Source organism: Natrix helvetica (genome assembly GCF_964273705.1).
Source record: "Natrix helvetica genome assembly, chromosome: 5".
Classification (NCBI taxonomy): Eukaryota; Metazoa; Chordata; class Lepidosauria; order Squamata; family Natricidae; genus Natrix; species Natrix helvetica.
The window spans coordinates 4,838,872-4,857,332 of NC_138551.1; the positions used below are offsets into that span (position 1 = coordinate 4,838,872).

The 18,461-nt window shown below is 48.7% G+C and overlaps 1 protein-coding gene across 1 annotated transcript in view; it reads right to left on the reverse strand.

Moving 5' to 3' along the window:
* LOC309393623 (solute carrier family 12 member 9-like) overlaps positions 1 to 18,461 on the reverse strand; it is a 134,948-nt gene that overhangs the window by 21,266 nt on the left and 95,221 nt on the right. Inside the window, exon 10 of the mRNA XM_081956038.1 lies at positions 4,148 to 4,340. Within this exon, the coding sequence (XP_081812164.1) occupies positions 4,148 to 4,340 (193 nt within the window). The remainder of the gene's footprint in view (positions 1 to 4,147; positions 4,341 to 18,461) is intronic.

Sequence of the window (18,461 nt, forward strand, 5' to 3'; positions counted from 1 at the left end):
TGCAAAAGGGACGGCCTGGCATCGCCAGCCAAATGCCAAGCAAACCGCCTGATCAAACAAGCCGATCTGCCCCCAGGAGGGCTCGGGCTCTGCCAGGCAGCGCAGGGAAACAGCAGCTGGCTAATAAGACTCTTCCATTAAACCCCTTAACTAGAGCTTTTAAATGTCGGTTTTATGACACCCAAATTAAAAGGCTGGTCCTGGGCAACGGGCCCAGTTTGCAGGAGCCGGGCACAGTTCCCGGGGAAAGGCAGAGGGCGGGCATCACACCAGCTGGAAGGGCGAGCCGTCTGCTCAAAGGGTGGACGCGGACACAGAAGAGTCCCAGGCAAAGGAAGCAGATGCAAATTTGAAATGTTGTTATTCTTTTTGGAAAAAAAATTAATCTCCAATAAGGATGACCACCTGCTCCGGGATTGGCAGTGGAGCAACGGGAGGGGCGGAGGGGGGCGCAAGAAGATGGAGACGGCCGATCCGCCTCCTCATAAAAATGAAATTTAATGGAGAGAAAAGTAAGGCTGGACGTTTATGCAAGAAAAAAAGCAAGGGAACAGGTATAGAATGGGGGGCTAAAGGTAAAGGTTCCCCTCGCACGTATGTGCTAGTCGTTCCTGACTCTAGGGGGCAATGCTCATCTCCGTTTCAAAGCCGAAGAGCCAGCGCTGTCCTAAGACGTCTCCGTGGTCATGTGGCTGGCATGACTCAACATGGAAGGTGCACGGAACGCTTTTCTCTTCCCACCAAAGGGGGTCCCTATTTTTTCTACTTGCATTTTTTACATGCTTTCGAACTGCTAAGTTGGCAGAAGCTGGGACAAGTGATGGGAGCTCACTCCGTTATGCAGCACTAGGGATTCGAACTGTTGAACTGCCGACCTTTCTGGTTGACAAGCTCAGCGTCTTAGCCACCGAGCCACTGCGTCCCTAGAATGGGTGATACGTGGCTCAATAGCCTGTAGAGATTGTCAATCATCCAGGTCCTGGATGGTGCTTTTTTCAGGAGGCAACTAGACTTCCTTGGTTTATGTTTTCTTTTGAAGACATTTTGCTTCTCATCATCCAGGATGCTTCTTCAGCTCTTCCCCACTATCCTGCCCGAGCTGAAGAAGCTTCTTGGGTGAGAAGCGAAACGTCTTCAAAAGAAAACATAAACCAAGGAAGTCCAGTTGCCTCCTGAAAAAAGCACCTTTGGGACAACCAGAATCTGGAAAATTTAAGAATCTCTACAGACTTTTAGCTATAGAATTTGGAATGGACATCTTTGGAATGGTGTGGAATGGATTTCCAGAGGAAAAAATTGCAAGCTACAGCAACCTCAGGAGAACCTCAAGACACAGGTAAATCTCCCAATGCTTCAAGGACCCTCTAAAACAGGGGTCCCCAAACTTGGCAGCTTTAAGACGTGTGGACTTCAACTCCCGGAATTCTCCAGCCAGAAGTGTTCTGCTCTAAAAGGATGCCCAGGATCAGCTGTCTGCAAGGAATATAAATCCTTCCATTCCCCACTATCCTGTCAGAGCTGAAGAAGCTTCTTGGAGGAGAAGCGAAACGTCTTCAAAAGAAAAAAACAAGAAAAGTCCAGTTGCCTCCTGAAAAAAAAGCACCTTTGGGACTGGCTCAATAGTAGTTTTGTTTGTTTTGTTTGTTTTTATTGGATTTATATGCCGCCCTTCTCCCAAAGGACTCAGGGCGGCGTACAACATTAAAAAACACACATCCCGAAAGTTAAAAAGAAATTAAATACTTATCCAAAAAAACAAACCGAATTTATAAGACAATACATTTAAAAAATGAGTTAAAATTAACATTAACAGGCCAGGCCGGCTTGCTGGAAAAGCCAACTTTTTAGGGCGCGTCGGAAGGACCGGAGGTCAGGGATTATGTGAAGCTCCGGGGGCAGCTCATTCCAGAGGGAAGGGGCTCCCACAGAGAAGGCTCTCCCGCTGGGGGTCATCAGCCGACACTGTCTGGCCGATGGCACCCTGAGGAGGCCAACTCTGTGGGATCGTACTGGACGGTGGGAGGCTACTGGTGGCAGTAGGTGGTCTCGCAGGTACCCTGGGCCTAAGCCATGGAGCGCTTTAAAGGTCATAATTAATACCTTGAATCGCACCCGGAAAACAACCGGCAACCAGTGCAGGCCGCCTAAAAGGGGTGTAACATGGGAGCACCTAGGTACCCCCATGACAACCCGTGCGGCCACATTCTGGACCAGCTGAAGCCTCCGGGTGCTTTTCAAGGGCAGCCCCATGTAGAGAGCATTGCAGTAGTCCAGGCAAGAAAGGACGAGGAAGTAGTAACTGGGAGAGGGATAGAATAGAATAGAATAGAATAGAATAGAATAGAATAGCAGAGTTGGAAGGGAGCTTGGAGGTCTTCTAGTCCAACCCCCTGCCTAGGCAGGAAACCCTATACCGTTCCAGACAAATGGCTATCCAACATCTTCTTAAAGACTTCCAGTGTTGGGGCATTCACAACTTCTGGAGGCAATTTCTGTTCCACTGATTAATTGTTCTAACTGTCAGGAAATTTCTCCTCAGTTCTAAGTTGCTTCTTTCCTTGATTAGTTTCCACCCATTGCTTCTTGTTCTGCCCTCAGGTGCCTTGGAGAATAGTTTGACTCCCTCTTCTTTGGGGCAACCCCTGAGATATTGGAAGGTTGCTATCATGTCTCCCCTGGTCCTTCTTTTCTCTAGACTAGCCAAACTCAAATCCTGCAACCGTTATTCATGTGTCTTTGCATATAGAATATAATAGAACAGCAGGGTTGGAAGGGACCTTGGAGGTCTTCTAGTCCAACCCCCTGCTTAGGCAGGAAACCCTATACCATTCCAGACAAATGGCTATCCAACATCTTCTCAAAAACTTCCAGTGTTGGGGCATTCACAACTTCTGGAGGCAAGCTTTTCCACTGATTCATTGTTCTGACTGTCAGGAAGTTTCTCCTCAGTTCTAAGTTGTTTCTCTCCTTGATTAGTTTCCACCCATTGCTTCTTGTTCTACCCTCAGGTGCCTTGGAGAATATTTTGACTCCCTCTTCTTCGGGGCAACCCCTGAGATATTGGAAGACTGCTATCATGTCTCCCCTAGTCCTTTTCATTAAACTAGACATACCCAGTTCCCGCAACTGCTCTTCATATGTTCTTGGAGTCCTAGTGGACAACCAATTAAATATGAGCCAGCCATGTGCAGCAGCTGCCAAAAAGGCCAACACAGTTCTAGGCTACATAAACAGAGGGAGAGAATCAAGATCATGTGAAGGGTTAATACCACTTTATAAGGCCTTTGTAAAGCCACACTTGGAATAAGTCATTCAGTTTTGCCACACAATGCAAAAAAGATGCGGAGACTCTAGAAAGAGTGCAGAGAAGAGCAACAGCACCTGATTGTTCTACCTGGTGTCATTACAGGGAGTCCTTGGAGGATAAACCTAGAACTGGCTGAGGGATTCTGGGAATTGAAGTCCACATGTTTGAGAGTTGCCAGGGTTGAGATATCCTGGCCTGTACGGATCAGGGGAAGGGCAGAGACCAACCAAGAGTCAAGAGGCAGATTACCCATCTTATGTGAGTCTATTCTGCATGGAGAAACAGTGACAAAAGAGACCAGGGTTGGCCTATGGAAGCGTGTCATTTGACAGCAAGGGACTTCTGGGATTCTTAGACCAGGGACGGCCAAGCTTTTTGTGCGTGCCTGCACCCATAATGCAATGCCTGTGTATGCCCCATGCAGGTGACTTCCCCCTGAATGTGCCCCCCCCCGTGCATGCACACGTGACCGCTTTCGCCCCCCAACCTCCTGCACCAACCTAGAAGCCAAAATGGGGCATAGGGGTGTCCCGTGAGCCCCCCCCCAATGCAATGCAAATGCGCCCTGCATGCGAGTGACCCAGAGACCCATTGGCTGGTGGGAGGCACGTGCGCAGCCATGGTGGAGCTGGCGTTCCCGCAGAGAGGCCTGTGCCATGCGTGCCATAGGGTGGCCATCATGGTCTTCAACCATAAATTGAACCTTCCTTTCATAAATAACCAAAGTTCTCAAGTCACGGTTGGTGCCCAAGCGTAACATTTCTGCTCCAGACTCCGAGGAAAGTCTGTTTCTGTGGTGTCTGAGACCGCACGGAGGGTCCCCGTTGGGATGCTCCTTACCTGATGGAAGATCAAAGCTTGACTGATGTAGCCCCAGCTGCTGCTGGGCGACAGGTAATGGAGGGCCACCAGCAGGATGAGCATGAAAGCCACACTGGCAGAAGCATAGATTGGGCTGATGAGAAACACCATCACCACACAGCCGGCAATGCCCAGAACACAGGTGTGCCACGTGAAGTACTTGAAGGTGGGCCTGAGGAAGGAGAACAGGGGACAGGTTAAGACACCTGGGGAGGGGGAGATGCTCTGCTTCGAAGTGCAATGCCCAGGTCTTCAGCTACAGCTCCCAAGGCCCAGGAGGAGCGGATGGGAGTTGTAAAGGTAAAGGTTCCCCTCGCACCTATGTGCCAGTCGTTCCTGACTCTAGGGGGCAGTGCTCATCTCCATTTCGAAGCCAAAGAGCCAGCGCTGTCCAAAGACGTCTCCGCGGTCATGTGGCCGGCATGACTAAATGCTGAAGGTGCATGGAAGGCTGTTACCGTCCCACCAAAGGTGCTTCCTATTTTTCTACTTGCATTTTTTACGTGCTTTCGAACTGCTAGGTTGGCAGAAGCTGGGACAAGTCGCGGGAGCTCACTCCATTACGCAGCGCTAGGGATTCGAACCACCGACCTTTCTGATCGACAAGCTCAGCATCTTAGCCACTGAGCCACCCTGTCCCCGCGATAGTATTTCCACGTAAAAGTGGCATTCATCCGTCTGCTGAATGGATCCCTTAGAACATCGAATAATAGGGCTGGAAGGGACCTTGGAGGTCTTCTAGTCCAGCCCCCTGCTCAAGCAGGGGACCCTGTACCATTTTAGACAAAATGGTTGCCCAGTCTCTTGTTAAAAACCTCCCATGATGGAGAACCCACAACTTCCAGTGGCAAGTTGTTCCACTGGTTAATTTTTCTCACTGTTGGGAACTTTCTCCTTCAGTCTAGGTTGCTTCTCTCCTTGATGAGTTTCCATCCGTTGCTTCTTGTTTTGGTGCTTTGAAGCAGGGGTCTCCAACCTTGGCAACTTTAAGCCTTGGAGGATTTCAACTCCCAGAATTCCCCAGCCAGCTGGCTGGGGAATTCTGGGAGTTGAAGTCCTCCAAGGCTTAAAGTTGCCAAGGTTGGAGACCCCTGCTTTGGAGAATAGGTTGACCCTTTTCGTCTCTGGGACGACCCCTGAAGTATTGGAAGACTGCTACAGTTAGTCCTCCACTTACAACCACAACAGAGTCCAAAATTGCCATTGCGCATACCCAGACCATTGTTAAGTGGGTTTTGCCCCCATTTTCCGCCCTTTCTTGCCGCACCCCAAGTCGTCGTAAGTGGAGGACTACCTGTAGGAGAGCACAGGCTTAAAACTTTGCAATTTTTATGAAAACATGGGACTCTCCACGTACACCCCCCCCCCCACTCCGCCATTGTGGATTCTCCACCGGATGGATCATTAAAACCAGCAAAAATGTGTTTGGGCTGGAATTCCAAGGGAGGTTAAAGGAAATAAGAGTCTTTATTTAGGCTTCAGCCTGCCGCGTCCCCGAAGACTTGCAGTTGGTTAATAATCTTTCAAGACAATGAATACATAATACATAACTTTTCCCCCCAGTGGAACGATTAAGGGTGTGTGAGCAGCGCACTCATCTCTAACCACAAAGTACTTGTGTTGAAAAGGGATTCTGGAATGGCTGTCAAGCTACTTCTACGCATCTAAAATGAATGAATGGCCGTAGAGAGAGAGAGACAGAGAGAGAAAATTCCTTTGCATACAAATGTTTTATCCCGGACTTTCCTTTCCCCCCTGCCAAATCCATATCGCTCCGGAGTGCCTGACCTTTTACCCTGGAGAAGATAGAAAAAGTTCACCGACAGCTCCTAGAGTCAGGTTGAGGATGCGGTGGTAGGAAACGGAGGGATTTCGTCTTAAAGTGAGCCAGCTTGGTTAGGGGGTTAAGGCTCAGGGCGAGAAAGAGGGAGACTAGGGAGTTCTAGTCCCGCCTTAGGCATGAAAGCCAACTGGGTACTTTGGGTCAATCACCAGGAGATGGGGAGTTCTAGTCCTGCCTTAGGCATGAAAGCCTCATGGGTGACTTTGGGCCAATCACCAGGGGATCGGGAGTTCTAGTCCTGCCTTAGGCATGAAAACCTCATGGGTGACTTTGGCCCAATCACCAGGAGATGGGGAGTTCTAGTCCTACCTTAGCCATGAAAGCCAGCTGGGTGACTTTGGGCCAATCACTAGGAGATGGGGAGTTCTAGTCCTGCCTTAGGCATGAAAGCCAGCTGGGTGACTTTGGGCCAATCACCAGGAGATGGGGAGTTCTAGTCCTACCTTAGGCATGAAAGCCAGCTGGGTGACTTTGGGCCAATCACCAGGAGATGGGGAGTTCTAGTCCTACCTTAGGCATGAAAGCCAGCTGGGTGACTTTGGGGCAATCACCAGGAGACTGGGAGTTCTAGTCCAGCCTTAGCCATGAAAGCCAGCTGGGTGACTTTGGGCCAATCACCAGGAGATGGGGAGTTCTAGTCCTACCTTAGGCATGAAAGCCAGCTGGGTGACTTTGGGCCAATCACCAGGAGATGGGGAGTTCTAGTCCTACCTTAGGCATGAAAGCCAGCTGGGTGACTTTGGGGCAATCACCAGGAGATGGGGAGTTCTAGTCCTACCTTAGGCATGAAAGCCAACTGGGTGACTTTGGGACAATCACCAGGAGATGGGGAGTTCTAGTCCTACCTTAGGCATGAAAGCCAACTGGGTGACTTTGGGGCAATCACCAGGAGATGGGGAATTCTAGTCCTGCCTTAGGCATGAAAACCAGTGTAGGCCAGTCACACACTCTCTCTCTCTCAGACTAGTACACCTCCCAGGGTTGTTGTTGTGGGGGGAAATTGGAGGAGAAAGATGTGTTTACAAATAAATCAGTAAATATCTACTATATATCAGCGGTGGGATTGCAAATCTTCTCCTATCGGTTCTATGAGAGAGCGCTTCGTGCGCACATGCGCAGCCCTCAAAGTCCGCCCTGGGTGTCAGCAGTGGTGAGCTGAACTGATTTTTTAGCTCAGCTGAGGGGGGGGGCAGTCCGGTCTTCCGCGGGAATCAGCTGAGCTAAAATACAATGGAATATAGGACAGGGGACAGCGGGGAGGGGAGGATGGGGCCAACCAGAGGTGGTATTTGCCGGTTCTCCAAACTACTCAAAATTTCCGCTACCGGTTCGCCTGAACCGGTCCGAACCGTCTGAATACCCCCCCTCTGATAGATATGTACAAACACACACACACAAACCTCTGAAAAAGAGCAAGGTAATTCTGTTTCAAAGAATTCATATCCTGCTCAGCAAAATGCCAACAAAGGGAGATTTGCTGGGGAAACCTGGAAGCTTTCAGATTCGAGTTTTCCCAGATGTGCCAACACGACATCACTAATGAACCTATAACATAAAGTAGTAGGACAGGGGTGTCCAAACTTGGGAACTTTTAAGACTTGTGGACTTCAACTCCCAGAATTCCCCAGCCAGCATGGCTGGCTGGGGAATTCTGGGAGTTGAAGTCCACAAGTCTTAAAGTTCCCAAGTTTGGACACCCCTGTAGTAGGAGAAAGAACCTTATCAATGAAAAGCACATCTTAATGGTGCAACCCCTTGGACACAGCTCCCCACACTGCGAAGGGAGGAGTGTGCATTATGTGTGTAAGGGCACTAAAAACACTTGTAGGAACGTGTGTTGAGAACGATGAACCAGAACGCAGCATGGTGGGGGGGGATACAGGTGGTCCTCAACTTACAACCGTTCGTTCAGTGACCATTCAAAGTTACAACGGCATTCAAAAAGGTGACTTACGGCCATTTTTCACACTGATGACCGTTGCAGCACCCCCATGGTGATATGGCAAAATTCAGATGCTTGGCACCTGGTTCATATTTATGACGGTTGCAGTGTCCTGGGGGGGGGGGGTGTCACGTGATCCCCTTTAGCGACCTTCTGACAAGCACAGTCCATGGGGAAGCACAAATTCACTTAACAACCATGTGATTAACTTACGGTAACGGCCATGCCTGCAAGCCATCTTTTCTTTGGGGGACTTCAGGCCTGCCCACACTTTCCACTGTGGGAAAATGGGAGGAGGGGGTGTTATATGGAGTTGGGTGATATGTAGCCATAACAACATTCTTCTTAGAAAGCCAAGGTCATCTTTGTCTCTGCACCTGGCTGGAACTGGATAGTAGGAACCTGTCTTCGTGGCTGTGGGAGATTGGACCATGGGGTGGACTTGTGGGTATGGGGGCAGGGTCTTGGACTTTCAACTGGGTGGGGAAACCTGGAAGCTTTCAGATTCGAGTTTTCCCAGATGTGCCAACACGACATCTCTAATGAAGTGGAACTTTGAGGAAACACAAGCCTGGGAGTTTTATTTCGTTGGGGGTGTTTTTTAGAACCCTGCAAGGGATTCACTTAACAACTGTGGCATAAAATGAGGAATAAAACGAAAAAACATACAGGTGAACCCTGGATCTAGGTGAGACAGATCAGCCCAAAAATACAGGTTAATGTCTCCTTTCTTTCATCCCCCCCTTCCCCCAAGTTGCTTATGTGTCTAACAACTGGGACACAAATCTCAATTATTTTTCTGTCATAAAGGGAGCTGGGTATCCTCGGGAGGAAGGTTGGCATTGCTGGCACTGCCCGGATAAGGCACAGAAAGTATTTGAGTGTTTTTAATTCCAATTCTGGTTTTTAATTTCCAATTGCAGGGAGGGGGCGGGTTGCGGGGGGGAGACACTAGCGGAAAAGGCCATCAATCCTGCGCCGAGGGGGCAGCTTATTGCCAGGCAGCGCCAACTCCGCGGCCTTTCGGCAACTTAATTAAATTGTTCTCATCTAACCCGCTGTCTTATCTCAATTGCAAAGGAAGATTTAAAAACGAAAGCCGAGATCTTCGGGCCTCGCATTCCTCCCTTTTGCCAGCTTCTCTCGAGCGGAGGGAGGGCACCAAGCAGCGGGGAGGGAGGGCACCTTGGGCTTCTACAGGCCCCTGCCCACCCCAATTTGGAGGGGAGAAGGGACATGTCAGAAACGCAAATGATGGTTACAGGTAGCTCTCAACTTACGACCACAGTTGACGTTGTGAAGTGAAACATTTGTGAATTTGTCCCAGGGTTACTTCACACACCGTGTGACCAACTTAGCAATTGCAGCTTTAACAACGGGGGCAAGAAAGGTGGTAAGATGGAGAAAATTTACTTAGCCACTGTCTCGCTTAGCAGCAGACATTTTGGGCTCAACTGGAGTCGTAAGTTTAGGAATACCTACGATATGTGCTCTTTCCATCGCGTTTCCTCGGTCCATTGTTCCAAGTCACTTTGTCAAAGAAGGCAATAAAGTATGTTTGCTTTTAACAACACCATGCTGGTTGCTAGTTCATTTCTAAAGGTAAAGGTTCCCCTCGCATATATGTGCCAGTCGTTCCCGTTTCAAGGACGAAGAGCCAGCGCTGTCCGAAGACGTCTCTGTGGTCATGTGGCCGGCATGACTCAACGCCGAAGGTGCATGGAACGCTGTGACCTTCCCACCAAAGGTGGTTCCTATTTTTCTACTTGCATTTTGTACGTGCTTTCGAACTTCTACGTTGGCAGGAGCTGGGACAAGTCACAGGAGCTCACTCCGTTATGCGGCACTAGGGATTCGAACCGCCAAACTGCCGACCTTTCTGATCGACAAGCTCAGCGTCTTAGCCACTGAGCCTTAGTTCATGACTAGTGCTCCCGAATCCACTGCTTGACTGGCTTTTCCAGGATTTTCCCAGGTATTGATGTCAAGCTGGCAAGCAGGTGCCAGCTGCTAAAAACCACATCTGAAAAAAAAAACCTTACGGCTCAGGGAGAATACAGAGCTGGAGGCAGAATTCACTTTTCTTTTTCTTAAAACAACAACAACAACAACAAAAAAAGGGAAATGTAGTCTAGGTAGCTGCAAAGTCTGTCGGGGCAGGTGTGAAACGCTTGGAAGCTTGTCGGAACGCAACGCGACGATTTCCCAGATGGAGCAAGAGTCGCCGAGAATTTGCACGCCTAGCGACACCCCCGCGACGGGCAAAACTACAAGACGACGACAAGACAGCTAACCTGCCCACAAATGACAGCCGCAGAATTGTGCCAATCCACACACGATGCAGAATGCAACCAAATGCCCCCTCTTTTTGCTGGAAGAGGATTTAGATTTCCTAGGTATGAAACTTAATTTTTTTTCCCATTAAGAAAGTTAAGAAATTCCCCCCCCCCCAATTAGCATGGAGCCATCCATCTTTAAAAGTGGAATTGAAACGACAGGGTTGCCCCTTGATTTACGACCACAATTCAGCCCCAAACTGACGTTGCTAAGCGAGACGTTTGTTAAGCGAGTTTTAACCCTATTTTACCACCTTTCTTGCCGCCGTTGTTAAGTGAATCGCTGCGGTCGTTAAATACGTAACATGGTTTTTGAAGTGGATCTGGCTTCCCCGGTGACTTCGCTTGCCAGGAGGTCACCAAAAGGCATCACGTGACCACCACCACCGTCATAAATATGAGTCAGTTGCCAAGGGTCTGAATTTTGATCACCTGACCACGGGGACGCTGCAATATTCGTTAAGTGTGAAAAATGGTCGTAACTCACTTTTTTCCAGTGCCGTCGTAACTTTGAATGCTCACTAAACGAACTGTTGTAGGTCGAGGACAACCTTTGTAATGCAAATGCAATGAGCCTGTTCTGACCGAGGCTTCCCAAGAGCCTGAAGCAAACTCCTGGTCCCGACAAAAAAAACACCTTTTATTAATTGACTATTAATTCTGCTCCTTCACATCCAGCGAAGTCTTTCAAGGGAGGATTTACGGTCACAGACTTTATCTAACTTGGAGAGATGCCAGGCCGATCTGTGCAAAACTTGGCAAGGGGCCTCGGAGAGTCACGAACCAATGAAGTGACCTAATTGCCTCCTGCAAACTCCACTCCCCTTTTGCCCCTCTTTTATTTCCTCTGGGAGGGGCCATTCATTGACCACCTGTGGCCTTACTCCCAAGTTGACCCCTGTTCTTTAGTTCTTCCCTTCATCTGGCAGCTCTGCACATGCACAAACTGGGAACAGGTTCCAGCTGTTCTTCTGCCTCACTGATGTCCGACTCTGAAGGCAACTGATAACAGGCATAGGGCTCTGGGCCCCTCTCTGCTTCCGACACAGATCCTTACTTTACTTTACTTTTTTACTTTTATTGGATTTATTAACCGCTCCCTCTCCCCTAGGGGACTCGGGGCGGTGTACAGACAGAATAAAAACATTATAAAAAACATTATATACAGCAAATTACAAAACCCCATAAAAACAAATTAAACATAAATCTGTACAATAATGCCTAGATTAATTAATGATTAAAACCAAATTAAAATACCCCAATTTAAAATAACCAGTCAGGAAGATCAAGGGATTAGATCATGATTGCGATTGGGTCAGGCCAGCTAATTGGAACAGGTGGGTCTTGAGTTCCTTACTGAAGGAGCGGAGGTCAGTAATGATTCTAATGTCAGGGGGGAGGTCGTTCCAGAGGGTTGGGCCCGTCACAGAGAAGGCCCTACTCCTGGGCGTCGCCCGCTGGCATTGTTTGGCAGACGGATGGCTGGAGACAAGAGAGCCCTCTTTTTTGCTGGAACAGGATTTAGATTTCCTAGGTATAAAACTTAATTTTTCCCTGTTAAGAATCTACCCATTCTTAAAACTGGATTTAAACTATTAATGCTAGTGAGCCCCGCAAGTGGTATTTTCGCCTTCTTTCCTTCCTTGCTTGTCCCCCCCACCCCACCCCATTTCAAGCACCAAAGTACAGTTCTTAGCAATCTTTTTCTCCCTGACAGCCCCAGAAGCCTGCAAACTGGCTAATTATCAATTAGCAGCTACTTAGAAATCAGCACATTGAGAATTTCCTTCAGAAATGCAGAGAGGAACTGGAGATTACAGGCACTCAAGAGCTCTTTTTCCTCGCCAGTGAGAATATTTTCACATCCCCCTGAAAAAGGGATGTCTCGCGAATGTAGATTTGCCTCTCCGCCAATGGCCCCACACACTTTAGCTTTGCGGAAAAGAACAATCTGACTGCCACTTGCAATTTTCTTGCTGTTGTGAGTCTTGCTTAGCTAACATTGCAGTCCCAGTCTGCATTAACAGAGGGGTAGAATTAAGATTCAAACATGAGCCAGCCGTGTGCAGCAGCTGCCAAAAAAGCCAACACAGTTCTAGGCTGCATCAACAGAGGGATAGAATCAAGATCACTTGAAGTGTTAATACCACTTTATAAGGCCTTGGTAAGGCCACACTTGGAATACGGCATCCAGTTTTGGTCTCCACGATGTAGAAAAGATGTGGAGACTCTAGAAAGAGTGCAGAGAAGAGCAAGAAAGAGGATTAGGGGACTGGAGGTTAAAACATATGATGAACAGTTGCAGGAACTGGGCATGTCTAGTTTAATAGAAAGAAGGACTAGGGGAGACATGATAGCAGTCTTGCAATATCTCAGGGGTTGCCACAAAGAAGAGGGAGTCAAGCTATTCTCCAAGGCACCTGAGGACAGAACAAGAAGCAATGGGTGGAAACTAATCAAGGAGAGAAGCAACTTAGAACCGAGGAGAAACTTCCTGACAGTGAGAACAATTAATCAGTGGAACAGAAGTTGCCTCCAGAAGTTGTGAATGCCCCAACACTGGAAGTCTTTGAGAAGATGCTGGATAGCCATTTGTCTGAAGTGGTGTAGGGTTTCCTGCCTAGGCAGGGGGTTGGACCAGAGGTGGTTTGCTCCCAGTTCAGCCCAGATCGGGCGAACTGGTAGTGGCGATGGCGGGAGGCTCCGCCCACCCGCCTCTGCGCATGCACAGAAGTGTTGCGTGTGGGCATGGGCACACACACGAGCGAACCAGTAGTTAAAAAAATGGAAACCTACCACTGGGTTGGAGTAGAATACCTCCAAGGTCCCTTCCAACTCTGTTATTATATTATATTATATATTATAAATATGAACCAGTTGTCAAGCATCCAAATTTTGACCATACGACCATGGGATTGCTGCAATGGTCATTAAGTGTGAAAAACGGTGATAAGTCCATTTTTTAGGGCCGTTGTAACTTTGAACGGTCAATAAATGAACTGCTGTGAGTCGAGGACTACCTACCGTATTTTTCAGAGTAAAAGACGCACCTTTCTCCCTCAAAAAAGAGGGTGAAAATCTGGGTGCGTCTTATACACCGAATAACATAGCATTTTTTTTGCCTCCCGAAACCTCGCCCCCTTTGCAAAGTTGAAACCTGGTGAACGAATTGGTGGACATTTGACCAAAATGAAAAGAATGAGAAGTGAATTGAGACAAAATGGCCATGTAATCGATGATATCCAAATGATTAGCATCATTATTAACTCATTGAATTATGAATGGAAAGATGCTGTTGCAAAGATTAACTACGTGCCTATTGCTCAACGCACGGTTAACCACGTTTGCAGACTTTTAGTGGAAGACGAAGCTATCAGGTTAGCTACACCACATCTGCAACGGCCTCCAGCATCCCCTGGTTCAACAACCAGCTTTGCAACCAGAACAACAAATTGTTCCAATCCACATTCCTCAGCAGGTATTCACAGTCACCCCCTTGACTGGTGAGTCCAAATTAAAGGAGTCAGGAGAGAATTATAAAGCCTGGGTCAGTGAAATTGCGCTCTTGCTTCGAAGAGAAGGCACACATTCCATGGTTTTTAATCCTCCTCCTCAACCCTGGACACCTGCAATGAGAGACCTCGAAAACAGAGCAATCACGACTTTGCTCATGTCAATGGAAATTGAGATCCAAGGTATCTTTCCACCTGATGCAACTGCCCAAGAAATTTGGGCTATTTTGGAAAATTGCAATATGTTTCTACACGTCTGCGATCTGATCATGTGTAGAAACATATTGCAATTTAACAAAACCTTGCTTAACTAATTGCTTTGTGTTTTGAAGACAAGATGGCGTCCTCAGACATTTTGGGAGTGGGGGAGCTCCCCCTACTTCGCTTTAAGTAATAAACACCACCAATCAGCATGGTTTCAGCAACAATATCTCCATCTTTAACTAAGTAACTTGCTTTTTCGAGGTGGTGAACCTTTCCAGGGTGCTCCTAGGGGCTGGGGAGGGCAGAAATGAGCAAAAAACAGGCCGATTTTTGCCCCACCCCCACCCCGAGGAGCACTCTACAAGCTTCCTAAAGGCTATGCATGCCCTTTTTTTTTTTTTTGAAAAATGGGCCAATTTTGGTAATTTATTTATTTATTTTATTATTTATTTCTTGGATTTCTAAACCGCCCCCTCTCCCAGAAACGGACTCGGGGCGGTGTACAGTCAAATGCAGATAAAAATACAATAGTAATATAAAACAATTAAATACATTTGGATGGAGGAGATAAGGCTGTGCAAGAAATAAATAGACTATAAAAAACCCTAAAAACACCCCAATTAAAACCCAAACCCAATTAAGATATATCCCGGGAGGTAAACTAAGAGAGTGCCAGGCCAGCTGATTGAAATAGGTGAGTCTTTAATTTCTGACGGAAGGAACGGAGGTCGGTGGTAGTTCGAATGTCGGAGGGGAGGTCATTCCAGAGGGTTGGGCCCATCACAGAGAAGGACCTACTCCTAGGTGTCGCCCGCTGGCATTGCCTAGCGGACGGCACCAGGAGGAGTCCCTCTCTGTGTGAGCGGATAGGTCGCAGGGACGTGTGTGGAAGGATGCGATCCTGCAGATAACTAGGTCCTATGCCATGGAGCGCTTTAAAGATGGTGATCAGTACCTTGAAACGCACCCGAAAGGCCACAGGTAGCCAGTGCAGCTCGCGCAGGAGAGGTGTTACGTGGGAGTAACGTGTACTCCCCATGATAACCCGCGCGGCTGCGTTCTGAACTAGCTGCAGTCTCCGGATGCGTCCCAAGGGAAGCCCCATGTAGAGGGCATTGCAGTAGTCCAGGCGAGACGTCACCAGCGCATGAGTGACCGTGCGCAGGGCACTCCGGTCCAGTAGGGGGCGCAATTGGCGCACCAGGCGAACCTGGTGGAACGCCCCCCTTGCCACTGCTGCCACATGGTCCTCCATTGACAGCCGGGCATCAAGGAGGATGCCCAAATTGCGCGCCCGCTCCACAGGGGACAGTTGTTCGCCCCCTATGGCCAGCGATGGCGTCAGCTGGCTGAACCGAGGTGCTGGTACCCACAGCCACTCAGTCTTGGAGGGGTTGAGTTTGAGTCTGTTGTCCCCCATCCAGACCCCGACGGCTTCCAAACACCGGGACATCACTTCGACAGCCTCGTTGGGGTGGTTTGGGGTTGAAATGTACAGCTGAGTGTCATCAGCGTACAGGTGGTACTCAACCCCAAAACCACGGATGATCTCACCCAGCGGCTTCACATATGCGTTGAACAGGAGAGGCGAGAGGACCGACCCCTGTGGCACCCCACAAGTGAGTGGCCTCAGGGACGACCTCTGCCCCCCTGTCAACACACATTGCTTCCGGTCGGAGAGGTAGGAGCCGAACCACCGCAAAACGGTGCCTCCGACTCCCATCCCCTCCAACCGGCGCAATAGGATACCATGGTCGATGGTATCAAAAGCCGCCGAGAGGTCTAATAGGACCAGGATAGAGGAACAACTCCTATCTCTGGCCCTCCAGAGATCATCAACCAACGCGACCAAGGCTGTCTCTGTGCTGTGCCCGGGTTGGAAGCCGGACTGGCGTGGGTCTAGATAATCGGATTCGTCCAGGTGTCGTGGAAACTGCTGCGCCACCACATTCTCAACAACCTTCGCCAAAAAGGGGAGGTTGGAGACTGGACGGTAATTAGCTAGCTCCATTGGGTCGAGCGAAGGTCTCTTGAGCAAGGGTCTCACCACCGCCTCTTTCAAGGCGGTTGGTAAGTATCCCTCATCCAATGAGGCGTTCACCAGGCCCAGAAGCCAGCCTCGTGTCACCTCCCATGCTGCCAGTACCAGCCAGGAGGGGCACGGGTCCATTGAACATGTGGTGGGCCGCAGCCGTCCACGTAACCTGTCCAAATCCTCGGGGGCAACAGAGTCAAACTCCTCCCAGAATGGTCTCTCAAGACTCGCTGTTGATGGCTCGTCTGGTCCACTGACGGGGGTCCATCCGCTCCGGATCTGATCAATTTTGTCCTGAAGATATTCCCCAAACTCCTCTGCTCTTCCCTGTAAGGGTGTCTCCCGCGTCCCCTGCGACAAAAGGGAGCGGGTCACCCGAAACAGGGCGGCAGGGCGGTTATCCGCGGACGCAATAAGGGCGGCACAATGTCTACGCTTGGCCGCTCTTATTGCCACAAGGTAAGTCCACAAGTAGGCTCTTACCTGTGTTCGGTCAGATTCGGAGCGTGAGTCTGCAGAGTTCAAAAACTTTTTAAAAATTTGCCTTTTCAAAATCTTGGTGCATCTTATACTCCGAAAAATATGGCATATAGGCCAGTTTTGGGGGGGGGGGGAATAAAGGGGGGGGAAATGTTCATGTAGCTGCTGTCCAGGGTGCTGAAAAAGATCCCTCCGAGCTTGTGCTGACCTCAAAGTTGGGACTCTGAATGAGACGGTGGGATGACAACCTCATTGTGTTGCATCCTGGCCACAAGCCACAATCCCAATTTGCAAAGAGAGAACATTATTTAAACTGCACAGCCATTAAAGTTGAGCAATGTTGGGACAGCCGAAGCTGCCGATGACGGATGGGGGCATTAACTAAAAAGAAATGGGCTTTTCTGAGTTACAGACCTCATAGCAAAGGCTTCGTAGGCAGGTAGCAGTGCACCGTTGCGCTGATTCCCCATAACCGATTCAGGGTTGGACTTGATGGCCTCTGAGGGCCCCTCACATTTTAAGGTGCTGATGCTGAATGCACATACAACACACACAGGTTTCACATCGTGAACTCCTTCCTGTAGGCCGGGGCTCTCCAAACTTGGCAACTTTTAAGACTTGTAAACTTAAAACTCCCAGAATTCCCCAGCCAGCAAGTCCTCATGTCTTAAAGTGGCTACGGGTAACTTTTGAGACTCTTGGAACAGGGCAGTCGCCAATATCAGCCGCTGATTTATAGGATCATGAAAGGGGGTTGACTCATAACCGTCGTTCTAAAAAACGCCTGTCTTCGTAAGTGGCCCATCATTTCATTCTGACAAGCAAGAAAGTTTGAATAATTCACAGGTTACCTCTGCCCCTCATCCGGTTTCCTTCTCCTCTAAATGCAGCTTTCTCTCTCTTTGTCTGCCTGCCTGCCTGCCTGCCTTTATCTATCTGTCTGTCTCTCTTTATCTATCTATCTATCTGTCTGTTTGTCTCCCTACCTCTCTTCCTGCCTGCCTATCTCTCTCTCTGCCTGCCTGCCTGCCTATCTCCCTCCCTCCCTCTCTTCCTGCCTGCCTCTGTCTGTCTGTATTTATCTGTCTGTATCTCTCTGTATGTCTCTCTGCCTGCCTATCTCTCTCTCTCTCGCACGCTCTCTCTCTCTGCCTATCTGTCTGTCTCTCTCTCTCTGCCTGCCTACCTACCTCTCTGTCTGTCTGTTTGCCTACCTGCCTGCCTGCCTACCTACCTACCTACCTACTTATCATCTATCTTTCTGCCTGCCTACCTACCCTTCTGCCTGCCTGCCTGCCTATCTATCGCGTTAAATTATGACCTTCTGGTGCTCCAATTATTTCTATATGCAGGGATCTAACAGATAAATGTTATGTCCCTCGTTTTTTAAGGAATGCTAATCCCACCAAATACCTTCCCCAAGTTATACAACTGTGCAAAGCTTTAAATGAGATGCGTTGTTTTATTGTAGTATTATTTTTCCCCCCATGCTTCAATAACAAATCGTTGGATTAAACTGTGTCCTTTTTAACTGCATTTTAAAAAAAAATTGTAAAGGCTAGTCAAGGATGGTAATAAAGAGATTTGACGTGCACTTCTAAAGGCCAGAGCGATTACCCACATCCACGGTTGAACGGCTTAGTTTACACTGATATGTAATCATCAGAACCTGGGCACATTTTTCAAACAAAGAAAAGAGGTTTCCAGTCCTCATGGCTAAAATATCCTGTGCCTGGAAATCTCAAGTTGGAGGTTTGCCTCTAATGGATACTCTCTCGTCCTTAGGCCTGCACAGAGGTTAAAAACAACAGAGGAAACCATGCAAAAATGTGACACCCAGGTAGTTTTCGACTTATGACCACAATTGAGTTCAACACTTCCATTACTAAGCAAGCCCGTTGTTAAATGTCCCATTTTATGACCTTTCCTGCCATAGTTGTT